The sequence below is a fragment of the Raphanus sativus genome, unplaced genomic scaffold (genome assembly GCF_000801105.2).
Source record: "Raphanus sativus cultivar WK10039 unplaced genomic scaffold, ASM80110v3 Scaffold3100, whole genome shotgun sequence".
Lineage (NCBI taxonomy): Eukaryota > Viridiplantae > Streptophyta > Magnoliopsida > Brassicales > Brassicaceae > Raphanus > Raphanus sativus.
In genome coordinates, this window is record NW_026618407.1 from 1 (window position 1) to 12,352 (window position 12,352).

Here is a 12,352-nt window from a genome sequence, read left to right on the forward strand (position 1 = left end):
ATTTAGTTTTATTTTCTTCTGTAGTTTTTTTATTTATTTTTCTCATCGCTACCTTATACTGTTTTATCTTTTGTACGAGTTCCGTGAAAACGACGGCGTCTCAGTGTTATCGGTGATGAACGGATCTTGACCGTTGGATTTTATCGAATTGTTTTTCTTTTACTGTGGAGCACATGATAGATGATTAACTCTTTTGATATATATTGACAAAAAAGAAACTCTAGATATTTGGGTTCTGAAAAGAGCCCATTTCTATTGTAAAAGAGGGAAGATGAGGCCCAAAGTTATTAAGACTGTTTGTTTGTTTGGTTGCCGCAGCACTATTAGCGTTGAAAATTCAGGTCCAATCTAGGAAATCATTATACTGAATTCTTAATTGACTTGGCTAATATCTACTTTCTCCATTTCAAAATAATATTATTAAAAAAACATATTAAAATATACTTATTACTGTATAGTTTTCTGTAATTTTATGGTTCCTATAATTCTAAACCAATAAAATTTCAAGAAATATAATAATGTTTTTAAAAATCACAATTTTTTATTATTAATTGACCAAAAATACATTGAAAATATACTAAAAAAATTTTAAACAATTTTTTTCCCAGAATATGGAAAAAAATAATATAAATCTAATTGGAGTTTGGTCAATGTTATACAATAAAGAAAATTGCAAATAAGAGTTTAAGATTTTATCAAATGGATGATCGCCAAACTAATAGCTTCAAAGAAAATAAAATTGTTATTCTATTATCTAGGAAGATGGCTTAGAAGAAATCATCTTCAGATTTTAGTTTATGTGTAATAATATATTTTATCCATTTTAAATTTGACTATTATAACTACATATTTTGTATTGTTGTATTTTATATGAATAAATAAAATAGTTGTTATTGACAGACAGAAAAAAAAAGTTGTTAAGAAAACGAAACAGCCCATATAAGATAAGGCTCGTTGGGCTTTTGAAGATTGTTGGATTATAGGTTTAGGGACGTCTGATTTAGCGTAGTGAGAGAGAGACTCTTCCACAACATTTTCAGACACAGAGAGAGAGAGAGAGAGAGAGAGAGAAGCGAATAAAGAGATCCGGAAGAATGGCGACGGCGATAGTACGTTCAGCACTTTCACGAGCAGCGATCGGCGCGGCCCCGAGGACATCCGTTGCCCCAAAGAGAAGATTTTCATCTTCTGCTGGCCATGACGATGCTTGTAATATTTTTCTCATCTCTTTTTCAATCCGATCTAGTTTTTTTTGCGTGTCTAGTTTTGTCTCTGATTTTACTCAATACTGAAGATTTGGTATATATAATTATTTACTAGCTCTGAATTGATTTAAGATTCAATATGATTCTACACGGATTCAATTCAAATATAGATTTGGATCGAGCGATTGGTCAATTTGGATTGGATGTATCAAAATATTCAATGATCCATTTTGAAAGGATCCAAAGTCTTAATTTTTTTTAATTAATTTTAACAGATGAAGCAGCGAAGTGGGAGAAGATAACATATCTGGGAATAGCTAGTTGCACTGCTCTAGCCGCCTATGTTTTATCTAAGGGTCATCATCACGGCGAGGATCCTCCTGTAAGCCACTCCTTTCTCTTCTTATTGGATTTTACTCTTTTATTACTTTATTTTAGAGAGCATGGTTATATGTAGCCATTATTAGCCTGTAAGATGATGATGAAGTTGTTACTTAATGCCATTTTGTTTAACATCTTTGTGTTTCCCCTTTGTTATACAGGCCTATCCATATATGCACATCCGCAACAAGGAGTTTCCTTGGGGTATGTAAATCTAATACTCTTCCTGGTATTTTTTTTTCAGTTTTTTCGTATTACTGTTTATTTTCAACTTGTTGGAGATGTGACAAAGAATGTGTCTCTTATCATGGCTTGCTTCTCCTTAAAACCTTTATAGGCTCTGAGTCAAAGATTATCCGTAGCTTTCTGAAATTTTACTCTGTTCTATATTTTTGCTGTCCTCAGGTCCAGACGGTCTCTTTGAGGTGAAGCACAACGAAGGGCACTGAAATCTTCTTTGCGTCTTTACAATAAATTTTCTTATTCTCTGTTCATTTGATAGGCTAAATTGCTTATCGTCTTTGTTTTAACGTTGTCTACTATTTGCTACACCACTCTTGTTGGGAAATAAGAATAATAACTTTGGTTTGTTGTTATCAAATACGTACTTGTGGTTCCTCAAATCTCTTGCGATTCAATCTCAATAAAAATGGAGATTTTGAGACAGAACAAAGATAAAAAGTTTTATTTCATACATTGATTTGTTTCAAAACTCAGTACTACTAATTGAGGATTAGTTCCCGTGATATGAAAAAAGTATTTTTAGTGTATGTAGTAGTATACAGTACATGACAGACAAATTTGGTTAAAGGGACTCACTCACTCAGCAGCAACTTTGTCGTTGGTGAATCCATTGTTAGACTCGGGCTGAGTTTTCAGTTCTGTTCCAGCAGCATCCTTAGCATGTTCGTGATCACCAGTTTTGTTGTCTTTCTTCTCCTTGTCCGACTCTGTTTTTGATGTGTCATTCTCTGTTTTCTTTTCGTCATCAGAACCTGATTTGCTTTGCTCGTTGCCAGATTGACTCTTGTTTCCCTCAGTTTCATGTTCGTCACTCTTCTCCTGTTTGTTTGAAGAATCAGTAGATTCCACCTGTTCAATGGTCTTCTCGCTGTTAGTGTTTTCCGTTTCATGGTCTTCTTTCTCCCTCTTCTCGGCTTCTTTACTCACATTCTCCTCTTGGGACAAAGACTGGCCTTTCTCAGTGTTCTCCTCTTTTAGAGAAGCCTCTCCTTTCTCCTTGTTCTCAGTTTCTTTGCTCACACTCTCCTCTTGGGACGAAGACTCTATTTTCTCAGTGTTCTCAGTTTCTTTGTTTTCATTCTCCTCTTGCGTAGAAGCCTCACCTTTCTCCTTGTTCCCAGTTTCTTTGCTCTCACTCTCCTCTTGGGACGAAGACTCACCTTTCTCAATGTTCTCAGTTTCTTTGTTTTCATTCTTCTCTTGCGAAGAAGCCTCTCCTTTCTCCTTTTCCTCTTGTTGTGAAGTCTCTTCTTTCTCCTTCTTATGTCCCTCTTCTTCTTTACTCTCCTCTTGGGATGAAGAGTCCTCTTTCTTCTTTTTCTGGGGTCCTTCCTCTTTACTATCGTCTTGGGACAAGGACTCCTCTTTGCTTTTACTCTCCACTTCAGATGAGAGTTGAGAAGATTGTATCTTCTCCCGCTCGTCTTCTTCATTTCTAGTTTCTTGATAACCAATGGTCTTTTCAGTTGCATTAGAAGCCGACTGGTTACTACTCTCAGGAAATTCACCATTAGAATCAGAGAAGCCCTTCTCCAACACCACACTCTTGGTTACTGTTTCATCAGACTCGTTGTCACCTCCTGTGTTCTCCCCTGCTTCAGTCTTCTTCGTCTCTTGCTGCTCACCATCATCATCACTTCCATTTCCCTCGGTTGTGTTGGAAGAAACAATATTATTAATAACAACAGAATCTTTAACTAGCTGTTCCGTCTTTGGACCAGACTCGTCTTCATGGAAACTGACAGTCTCAGTAATATTAGACTTACTCTCTTCCTCCTCCATCTCATGAACCACCTCACTAGAAGCATCATCACCCTTGTAATTCTTCTCTCTAGCTTCTTCACTACTCGTCTCACTCTCATCCTCCCCTTCTTCATTCCCTGTACCTTGACTTTCCTTGTCATTACTCCCTTCCTCCTCACCTCTCTCCTCCTCCCTCTCCAAAATCTCCTCTTCATTCTTGATCACTTCATCATTCTTCTTAGTCTCCTCGACGACACCACCACGGTTAACATCTTTCCTTCCCAGCTTCACCACTTGATCATCCTCCCCAGCTGAAACAATCTTTGCAGCACCTTTCTTGTCATCAACATGTGAATGCCTGAGTTGATAAAGGAGCCATATCCCCACAGCGAGCAACAGAGTGAACTGAAGACAGTGTTTGACCTTCAATCCCTTTGATCTCTGCCCTCTTCTCGGCGATGATCTCCCCATTTTAAAAAAAAAACTCTCAAACCAAACCCTAATTCCCAAAAAAGAAAAAAAACAAATATCTCAGAAACCAAAATAGCAAATCATTTTAGGCGCGCACTTTCAAGCTCAGAGAAGAACGTAATCACAAATCAAAAAGGCTCAATTTGTACTTTAAATAATCCAAAAAAAAACGTATAATCAATCGACAATCACATGTATATAGAACAAAACGGCGGTAAAATCAATAAAATAAAAAGGGGAAAATTAAAAAAAAAAACCTGGAAAAGTTTGATCAGCCGAAGTAAAACTTCTAATCCCGGCGAAGATGAAAGATCAAAGAAGGAAAGGTAATAAGTGTGAGCGAGTTCTTGGATCTAGGGACAAGGAGAAAAGAAGAGTTAGATAGTAACGTCAAAACTCGTGCTTCCTTCCTTCCGCACTTTAAATATTTCTTAACCACTCTCTCTAACTGTGACTTCAAGGCGACGTCGTCGGTCGACTTTCTTTTTTTCCGCTGACTTCAACTCTTCAAATTAACGTCCTTTCCTACTTTCTATAATACTATTTCTTTTCTTTTTTCTTATATTAGGCCCATAAGGCCCGTTTTCACCTAATGGGCTGATGATATTAGGCCCGTAATATCAAAACGCAAACGGGTAACTATGAACGTTGTAACTAGTATATCATCTGTGAGCTGTGACCCAAAGTTAGCCTTCTTGACCGACCATCGATACCCCAACTCAATGTTAGGCTGAAAAAACATCTCATATAGTCATATGTTTTTTTCTTTTTTTGAAGGATCATATAGTCATCTGTTGTAAAACATATTTGTTTGAAATGGATAAGATAAACCATTTGCTTCAGCCTAACCAAATTTACGTATACTCATATATTTTATAATAGTCTTGATGATCTTTCATCTTAATAGTGATAGTAATTTAGGTGTGCAGATTTCCTTTGCTCCATATATTATAAGCTTTCAACGAAATTAATAACCCTTCATCACTTCTTTCAGAATGCCCAACCCATGCATGCTTTAAACCGTGTACTTACTCATCGAGTACCTCGTACTTTTCATGCATATAACAGTAGATAGACCCATCTATAATTATGATATTGTTGGACATTTTTCATGAGTTGAGCTATGATGTGATGGTATAGTGGTACAAATGTCATGGTGGATGTTATACCATATATTATAATTGACTACCGGTTTATCTACTAATAATGTAAACTTGGGAATTAGTTCTAGACATAACTAAATCAGATCATTAACCAGCAATATATATCCTTTAACAGAGAAAAATATAACAAACGATCTATATAGGATATTGATTTTGTCCCAAAAAAAAAGTTGATTAGAAATATTTACTATGCATAAGAAATAATATACATATAAATATTTGAGGTGTTGCCAGAGAGAAAACGTCTGAGACGTGTTTGCCATTGTGCGTACAGATTCATACCCAGATTAAGGACCAAAATCCATATTGGACCATTGGAATCTTTATTCTTCTCTGTATTTTTTTGTCTTCAGCTCTTTGAGAATAATTATTCTCTGCATTATTGAAATTGCTTTTGTCTATGTTACAAATATAAATATGATGTTTAAGTTTAAATTATATTGTAAATGATGGGTTTAAATCCGGATACATACATACATACATATACAGTACGTACGTACCAAACATGGTGGTCATAGAAAATAACTTTTTGTAATGATGTTACATGGCTGACCATTAATCCATATTTAATCGTAGTAACAAAAGAAGAAATTATATACTCACAGTCTCATATAATAATATCTCACGTGGAAGCATTAACCTTATCTGATATTATGATGAGCAAAGGCATGTGTTGTAGAAGAACCAATGAATGAGGTATGGAGCAATGGACGTTAGAATAGATCATGGAGAGTGATTATGGATATGTCCAAAATGCCTCCACGTGACTGTACGTTGTCATCTCTGTTCTTAAAAGAATTTATCTCCAATGGCTCTAAGCCTCTTTCCTACATTGGTAATTCCATCCATAACTCGAAGGAAGTGATGCAACAGAGAAGATAGCGAAAACAGTTAAATAAACATAACACAAAGAGATCGGAATATTTTATGTTTTTACTCTCATTGTTTCTTCCTCGTCTATGCTTCTTATTTTGTGTCTCTTCGTTTTGTCACGTAGTTTTTAATGGCTTCGACGAGAGTGCGACATGTGACATAAATCGTCTAAACACACAAAAATGCAATTTTCTCAGATTATAAACATTTTTACAGGGAGGTCGCATTTTGAAATCTGTCGGCGGTTCACAGATACTGATATTACAGAACAAAAACATTTAAGCGACATGAACCAAAGTATTCGTCTTTTAACAAAGGCTGAGTGAGGAATTAACGATAGTAAAATGCTTCGTTTACCACAGAGACTCATTAATTCAACAATGATTTAGCCATCATAGCAAATTGCAAATTAACCGAGCTATTGAAATAAAATCATTATTTCTCCGTTGTAACATGGTCAATTCGCAACATGATATAGTATTTAGCAGTGTCATATAATTCAATCAAACAATCCTCAACGGTAGAAACCATTTAAGTTTCTGTAACAAAAAAAATGATAATTCTTTATTACTTACTTAATTATGTTTTATTTTCAAAAGTTATTAACTAGTAGAACAGCAGCACCTGTAAACTAAAAAAAAATACGTCAACATCGTTTGCTTGGTAAGGATTGTGTCATCTCTCTCTTCATGATTGATATTCTTTCTCTTCCTAATCTGTTTTTAATAATATTTTGATAATAAGAAACTCAATAAATACCTACCGTTGGAACTGCCCTAATAAATGTTCAAAATATATTTTTTTGTAAAACAGGGATTATGAAATTATACACGTTACGTATTAATGAATAATTTTGAAGTTACTAAATAAAATGTTTGGAGCGGCGTTGTCGTTCAGAAGATTAGTTAAATCAATAGCATTGTGGCAGACCTGTCCTGACTCTGATTGACACTTGGGTGGAGGTCTCCACCTATTTCCAAATATATTTTCTTATTATTCAACTATTGAGTGATAATTGATAAATGAAAACAAATAAATTATGGAGCAAGTAAAGTCATTCAAAGGAAAAATAGTAGATAGAAACAAGACTGCTTTTTTTTTTTCTTGCAAAGAAAACAAGACTGCTTGCTTTGCTTGATTTGCGAAATTACTAAACCCCACAGACACAACAAACACACATCTCTCTTTTGTTTTGTCATTTCCCTTCATCTTTCTATATGATCGATCAATCCCATCACCTCACATTCTTTACATTTCTTTATGAATAATAGGCTTTGTCCAAACTTCATTCTAATTTCTACATGTTTTATGCATATATTCCAAATGCTCAATTGGATTGAAACGAAAGACATGCTATAACTTGTAGCATATAAATAGAAAAATGATCATTGACGTAACATAGATATAATAACTATATGATGATGATTTTACGTTTAATCAAAGTTGGTGATAGGAACCACACAAGCGTTGTCGAACAAGTGTAGATTTGGAAAGATAATAAGCATTTTGGGTTGAAAATCTACGAAACTCAGATTTAAATCTACGAAGCATTTTGACATTTAATTTCTGTTGCGAACAACCGGGTCTATTTAGTCCGGTGGACGGATTTTGAGAAGATTAATCGGTTGGATCTCGGTCCACCAAACACTTCCCAGTTATCAAAAAAAAGTTGGTGATATATGTCATAGCCAAAATAAAATATAAGTTTTGGATTCTCAAAATTTCAAACGTTAATACATATAGCCATTGATCTACCAATTTGTCAAATGAATTATTTATAGTCTAAAAAAATTTTAAACTGGTTCCGCATTTTATATATGTTTCAATTTATACACTCTATATATATATATCATTATTGTACATTGATTTATTTTTATTTTTTTGTCATCTAGAAATTTTATTAAACTTTTGAAATAAACCTGATACAGAACTAGAGCTAGCAGAATACAAAGATTCTCTAGAGACAAACGCCCTAACATAGGGAAGCATACAAGATAACAAGAATAATCCACTAAAAGCTCAAACCCAAACAAGTTTATCATCCAGCAGAAAAACAACAACATGCATATTAAATTAGGTCTTCAGCCACTGCTACACAAGTAAAAAATATACTATCATTTGTTTCACCAAAAATATTATTTTGATACTTTGTTTCACAAATAGTGTTATTTAAAAATTCTAATGCAATTTTGTATTTATTTCAAATTTACTGTTAATCAAAAAATGCATTAGTTTTATTTTTAAAAAATATTTATTTTAAATAGTATTGGTTAATAAGTATATTTAATAAGAACACAAATACATTTTTATCATTTTTTATCTCTGTAAAAATGTCGAAAATGACATTTTTCAAAATTGGGAAAATATTAAATAGTTTTTTGTGAAAATATGATATAATTTTGTTCTGTTTTTATTGTTTCTTCGATTTTTTGCTTTGGAAAAAAATGTTATTGTACTGAAACCAAAGAATTTAATGTTTATTATATAAAAGGCTAATTTCCGTTTAAAAATGTTATTATTTTGAAACCAAAGAATTTGATGTTTATTACTCCCTCCGTTTCTAAATAGATATGATGATTTAGGGAGTTTTTGATGTGTCAAAATAGATGATGTTTTTTTATATAATGATTTTTGTTTAATTTTATCAAAAATTGAGTAACAGATGATATTTTATAGTGATTCGTTGAATAATTTTTAATAATATTTTAAAGATAAAAACAATTTTTTTAATATTAGTATTCAATCCTAAAATTTAATGTATTTTGAAACAGAAGGAGTATATAAAAGGCTGAACTTTAGTTTTAGAAAATATAAAAATGTTATTGTATTGAAACCAAAGAATTTAATGTTTATTATATAAAAGGTAGAGTAGTTAGAGCATGTTTATCGCGGTTAATTAAGGGTGTCTCTTCAGTTAATTTTAATTAAAAAAAAAGGAAGAAAGTCGAGGAGACGGGTGTTTCGTTGCCTCGTGAAGGAACATATCTTGGTGGACGCATGTCAAAAAATGAAAGATGAAACGGAGGAAGATGACGAGACGCAGCGATCATCCTCGAACTCGTTTCCAGAAATCACAAGAAGAAGAAAGGTATAGGTTTTAAGGGGGATAAAACGAAGAGAGCTCTAATCGGAGCGGATGGTCGGATCCTATTCTGCCCGACTCTTTTGTACAACCTCCTCCGCTTCAAACTCCAATCTCAGTTTCGATGGTGGGATCAAATCGACGAGGTTTCCTTTTTGTTTTTGAATTAGTTATTATGAATTTATGAGTCTGTAAGTCTGTTTATGATGAAGAAAAGTTTTTTTTCTTTCAATTAGTAGCTTCTGATGGGAGCGGTTCCATTTCGTAAGGACGTTCCACGACTAAAGCAACTAGGCGTTGGTGGCGTAATCACTCTTGAACCTTTTGAGACTTTGGTTCCATCTTCTTTGTACAATATTGGTCAACAACTTCCCCCAGTCTCGTGTTTCTAAATCTTTTTTTTTGTCTATTTGTGGAGTGTTTGATGGTTGCAGATTTTTGGTTTAGGCTTATGAAATGGAGCATCTAGTGATACCAACACGAGATTACCTCTTTGCTCCTTCCATTGCAGACATAACCCGAGCTGTTGACTTCATTCACAGTGAGTAAATAATGTTTGTGCTCTCTTGAATTTTTACCTTTTTCTCTGTTGCTCATTATTTTCCATTCTCTTTCATGTAAACAGAGAATGCTTTTCTCGGTAAAACCACTTACGTCCATTGCAAAACTACCATTGTTCTCTGCTATTTGGTAACTCATTTTCTTATGTATTTAATCAGCTCAGAGGTTGTTGGTTTATTAAGGACTTTGCTCTCGCTGTTTCTCTTTAGATTGAGCACAAGAGTATGACCGTAGCTGCAGCTTTTGAACATGTCCGCTCAATAAGACCGCAGGTTTTGCTGCATCCTTCGCAGAGAAAGGTAAGTATATACGAGACAGATCATAAAGCTTACAAAAAAAAACATGAATCTACTTGTGTGTTTCTTTAATACAAAGTCTAGGCTGTTTGTTTCTGAAAGATTGTAATTTATGGTATAGGTTGTTGAGAAATTTAAAAGGCTACAAACTCTAGAAACCTTTGATGCTGACAGTTAAATCACCGGCAGAGATTATAGCTCTCAGCATTTCCAGCAGCTATGGCCATTGTTTGCAAGACTTCTCTGCTTTCTTTTGGTTCGGTTAAAATCTTCTATTTTGCTCAAGAGATCCAAAGTAAGAGACTAGCAATGGAGACATCAAAATCTTAAGGTTCTTCACTAAATCTCTTCAACACTTTTATTCTTTAAATATTATTAAAATTTGATCAAGAGATCCTTAATGGGTCTGTGGGATAAACATGCTCTTAGGATATACTCATTGTATAGTCTCAAAATAGCTTTAAAATAAAATAATAAAACTATAAAAATAGGAAGTATGAGAACATGTTTTCAGTTTTCACAAGAGAGATCTAAAATCAAAATTAAGATACCCCATAAGCCGTGTGTCTGTTTTTAAATAGTCAAAATCTTAAAATATAAAAATATATTATTAAATTATTCTTAAATATGGATATAATAATTAATAAAAACTCTGATTCAAGAACTCGCTCTTACAAATAAATTTCACGGAGTCTCTGAACTCTACGCAAACAAGTACCAGGGACACAGAAAATTACTAGCAGTCACTAAATACAACCCGAAAATCAATGTGATGACATAATCGTTATTGACGACAGCAGAACGGCTGATTATTTGTCCATCATCTATGGATGATTATTATTCTTTTTTCACAATCATATACCAATGTATCATGTATGTACCAAACGTATTTATGTCTGTTTATTATAAGTTTATAACCAACAAAAAAAACAATCGTCGACAAAAAAAAACAATATTTTTTTGCTTTTTTATTAAATACGCCAACATTATTTCCAAATAATCTCATATGCATATATACATGTATAATGTATTTTATATAATGCATATGTACGCGTGTAATGTAGCTTTCATCCATAAAATTGGTATTTGTCAGAACGTCATGAAAATAGGTTTCCGTGCGTTCTGTTCACAATGCGTGTTCTTCTAATACAAATAATAGTATATCACTTGTCAATTTTTTTTTGGTAAAAATACCACTAGACTAATGAAATATTTATCACTTGTCGATTTTTAAAGGTTACTTTCACTTTTTGTAAAATCAAAAGTCATACTAGTTATATAAAATAAAAGCAAATCATTTTTGGATAACGCAGAATTTTATTCATCTCTGTGTTTTTGTTAACCACTATAAAAAACATCATTAGAATCTAAATAACGCAGAATTATCAGAAACTAAAACATATATATGTACACAGAGATTTTTGAGTTTAGCCCAACAAAGAAAGAAAAATAAAATTTGTAGATAAAAATAAAGGAATTTCTTCAAGGGTTATAGATGGAGTTACCACATTTGCATTTCCAGCTCATGGGTTTATAATTAGTAGTGTCTTCTCCTCTGATGTAATCGAGATTAATAATCACAGAGGACGAAAAAGAAGAAGGAGAGTGAAGCTTCGTTTGGTGATTAGTAGGAACTTGAATTGCTTCACAGTGACCACACGAACGACATCTCACTCTTTCACATCTTGGTGGACTTGATCCTATTAAACCTCTCATCATCATCTTCTGATCTTGATCTCCTCTCTGTCCATAATTAATGACATTTAAAAAATCAAGATAATTGGAAGGAAATAAAAACAGGAGGTTTAAGAACTGTACCTTAGTGAATTCACGCGAGTTTGGCTCTGGTCTACCTGAAAATGTCATAAGAAGTAAAAGAATTATTAACATTTTGGAAATTTTGTTTTAACACATGGAAACGTGACATTGACCCATTTACCATTAGCCATTAGACTGAAAAGGGTCGAATTAAGAATCAGCAACATCAGTAGACAGCTTGACATTTTGCTGCACAACGGCATTTTCAGACACAAGATCGACAACGCCATTCTCTCTCTTTCTATCTCTCTGCTTATTGATGTCTAGAGGAAGATCTTTGCGAGTAGAAAAGAAATAGGAAAGTGACTACCCTTTAAAGGGAAAACAATTTTTTCCTAAACTATACTACACGCACGGATATATATGCACGTAAGCGTTTTATATGACTTGACATGAGATATATAATCTTTTATATGGTTATTAGTACTTTTTTGTATCATCACATCATCATCAAGGATATGTATAGAGAGAGTCAGGATTTGAAGAAGAAAAATACAAAATATACCGGGACCTCCC

General features: G+C 33.5%; 4 protein-coding genes across 9 annotated transcripts; 2 read left to right on the forward strand and 2 right to left on the reverse strand.

Annotated features, from left to right (window-relative positions):
• Nucleotides 1-1,007: 1,007 nt before the first annotated feature.
• LOC108823031 (cytochrome c oxidase subunit 6a, mitochondrial) lies at nucleotides 1,008-2,178 on the forward strand. The gene is made up of 4 exons (XM_018596258.2): nucleotides 1,008-1,209; nucleotides 1,481-1,587; nucleotides 1,748-1,790; nucleotides 1,992-2,178. The coding sequence occupies exons 1-4, from the start codon at nucleotides 1,095-1,097 to the stop codon at nucleotides 2,033-2,035; spliced, it is 309 nt and encodes a 102-aa protein (XP_018451760.1). The 5' UTR covers nucleotides 1,008-1,094; the 3' UTR covers nucleotides 2,036-2,178.
• Nucleotides 2,179-2,256: 78 nt separating this feature from the next.
• On the reverse strand, nucleotides 2,257-4,541 carry LOC108823030 (uncharacterized). The gene is made up of 2 exons (XM_018596257.2): nucleotides 4,301-4,541; nucleotides 2,257-4,071 (listed from the first exon to the last, which is right to left on the reverse strand). The coding sequence occupies exon 2, from the start codon at nucleotides 4,041-4,043 to the stop codon at nucleotides 2,406-2,408; it is 1,638 nt and encodes a 545-aa protein (XP_018451759.1). The 5' UTR covers nucleotides 4,044-4,071; nucleotides 4,301-4,541; the 3' UTR covers nucleotides 2,257-2,405.
• Nucleotides 4,542-9,001: 4,460 nt separating this feature from the next.
• Nucleotides 9,002-10,515, forward strand: LOC108821147 (phosphatidylglycerophosphate phosphatase PTPMT2-like). Of its 6 annotated transcripts, none has more exons than XM_057000944.1 (6): nucleotides 9,002-9,307; nucleotides 9,398-9,521; nucleotides 9,609-9,702; nucleotides 9,787-9,851; nucleotides 9,932-10,021; nucleotides 10,140-10,515. In XM_057000944.1, exons 3-6 carry the CDS (start codon nucleotides 9,618-9,620, stop codon nucleotides 10,194-10,196), a joined length of 297 nt encoding a protein of 98 aa, XP_056856924.1. In that variant the 5' UTR covers nucleotides 9,002-9,307; nucleotides 9,398-9,521; nucleotides 9,609-9,617; the 3' UTR covers nucleotides 10,197-10,515. The 6 variants fall into 6 exon arrangements, with proteins under 6 accessions (XP_056856924.1, XP_056856923.1, XP_056856925.1 ...); XM_057000943.1 differs by having other exon boundaries at nucleotides 9,398-9,466; nucleotides 9,580-9,702; XM_057000945.1 differs by having other exon boundaries at nucleotides 9,398-9,466; nucleotides 9,596-9,702.
• A 334-nt stretch (nucleotides 10,516-10,849) lies between these two features.
• LOC108821148 (EPIDERMAL PATTERNING FACTOR-like protein 2) lies at nucleotides 10,850-12,142 on the reverse strand. Its single transcript, XM_018594196.2, has 3 exons — nucleotides 11,958-12,142; nucleotides 11,837-11,871; nucleotides 10,850-11,761 (listed from the first exon to the last, which is right to left on the reverse strand). Exons 1-3 carry the CDS (start codon nucleotides 12,064-12,066, stop codon nucleotides 11,501-11,503), a joined length of 405 nt encoding a protein of 134 aa, XP_018449698.2. The 5' UTR covers nucleotides 12,067-12,142; the 3' UTR covers nucleotides 10,850-11,500.
• Between the last annotated feature and the right edge of the window lie 210 nt (nucleotides 12,143-12,352).

Coding starts and splice junctions, on each gene's coding strand:
- LOC108821148 (XM_018594196.2), bottom strand. CDS start 12,066: ATGGCGTTGTCGATCTTGTGTCTGAAAATGCCGTTGTGCAGCAAAATG. Junction 11,872..11,957: donor TTTCAGTCTAATGGCTAATG/GTAAATGGGTCA, acceptor TGACATTTTCAG/GTAGACCAGAGCCAAACTCG. Junction 11,762..11,836: donor ACTCGCGTGAATTCACTAAG/GTACAGTTCTTA, acceptor AATTATGGACAG/AGAGGAGATCAAGATCAGAA.
- LOC108823030 (XM_018596257.2), bottom strand. CDS start 4,043: ATGGGGAGATCATCGCCGAGAAGAGGGCAGAGATCAAAGGGATTGAAG.
- LOC108821147 (XM_057000944.1), top strand. CDS start 9,618: ATGGAGCATCTAGTGATACCAACACGAGATTACCTCTTTGCTCCTTCC. Junction 9,703..9,786: donor AGCTGTTGACTTCATTCACA/GTGAGTAAATAA, acceptor TCATGTAAACAG/AGAATGCTTTTCTCGGTAAA. Junction 9,852..9,931: donor CCATTGTTCTCTGCTATTTG/GTAACTCATTTT, acceptor GTTTCTCTTTAG/ATTGAGCACAAGAGTATGAC.
- LOC108823031 (XM_018596258.2), top strand. CDS start 1,095: ATGGCGACGGCGATAGTACGTTCAGCACTTTCACGAGCAGCGATCGGC. Junction 1,210..1,480: donor TGCTGGCCATGACGATGCTT/GTAATATTTTTC, acceptor TAATTTTAACAG/ATGAAGCAGCGAAGTGGGAG. Junction 1,588..1,747: donor ATCACGGCGAGGATCCTCCT/GTAAGCCACTCC, acceptor TTTGTTATACAG/GCCTATCCATATATGCACAT.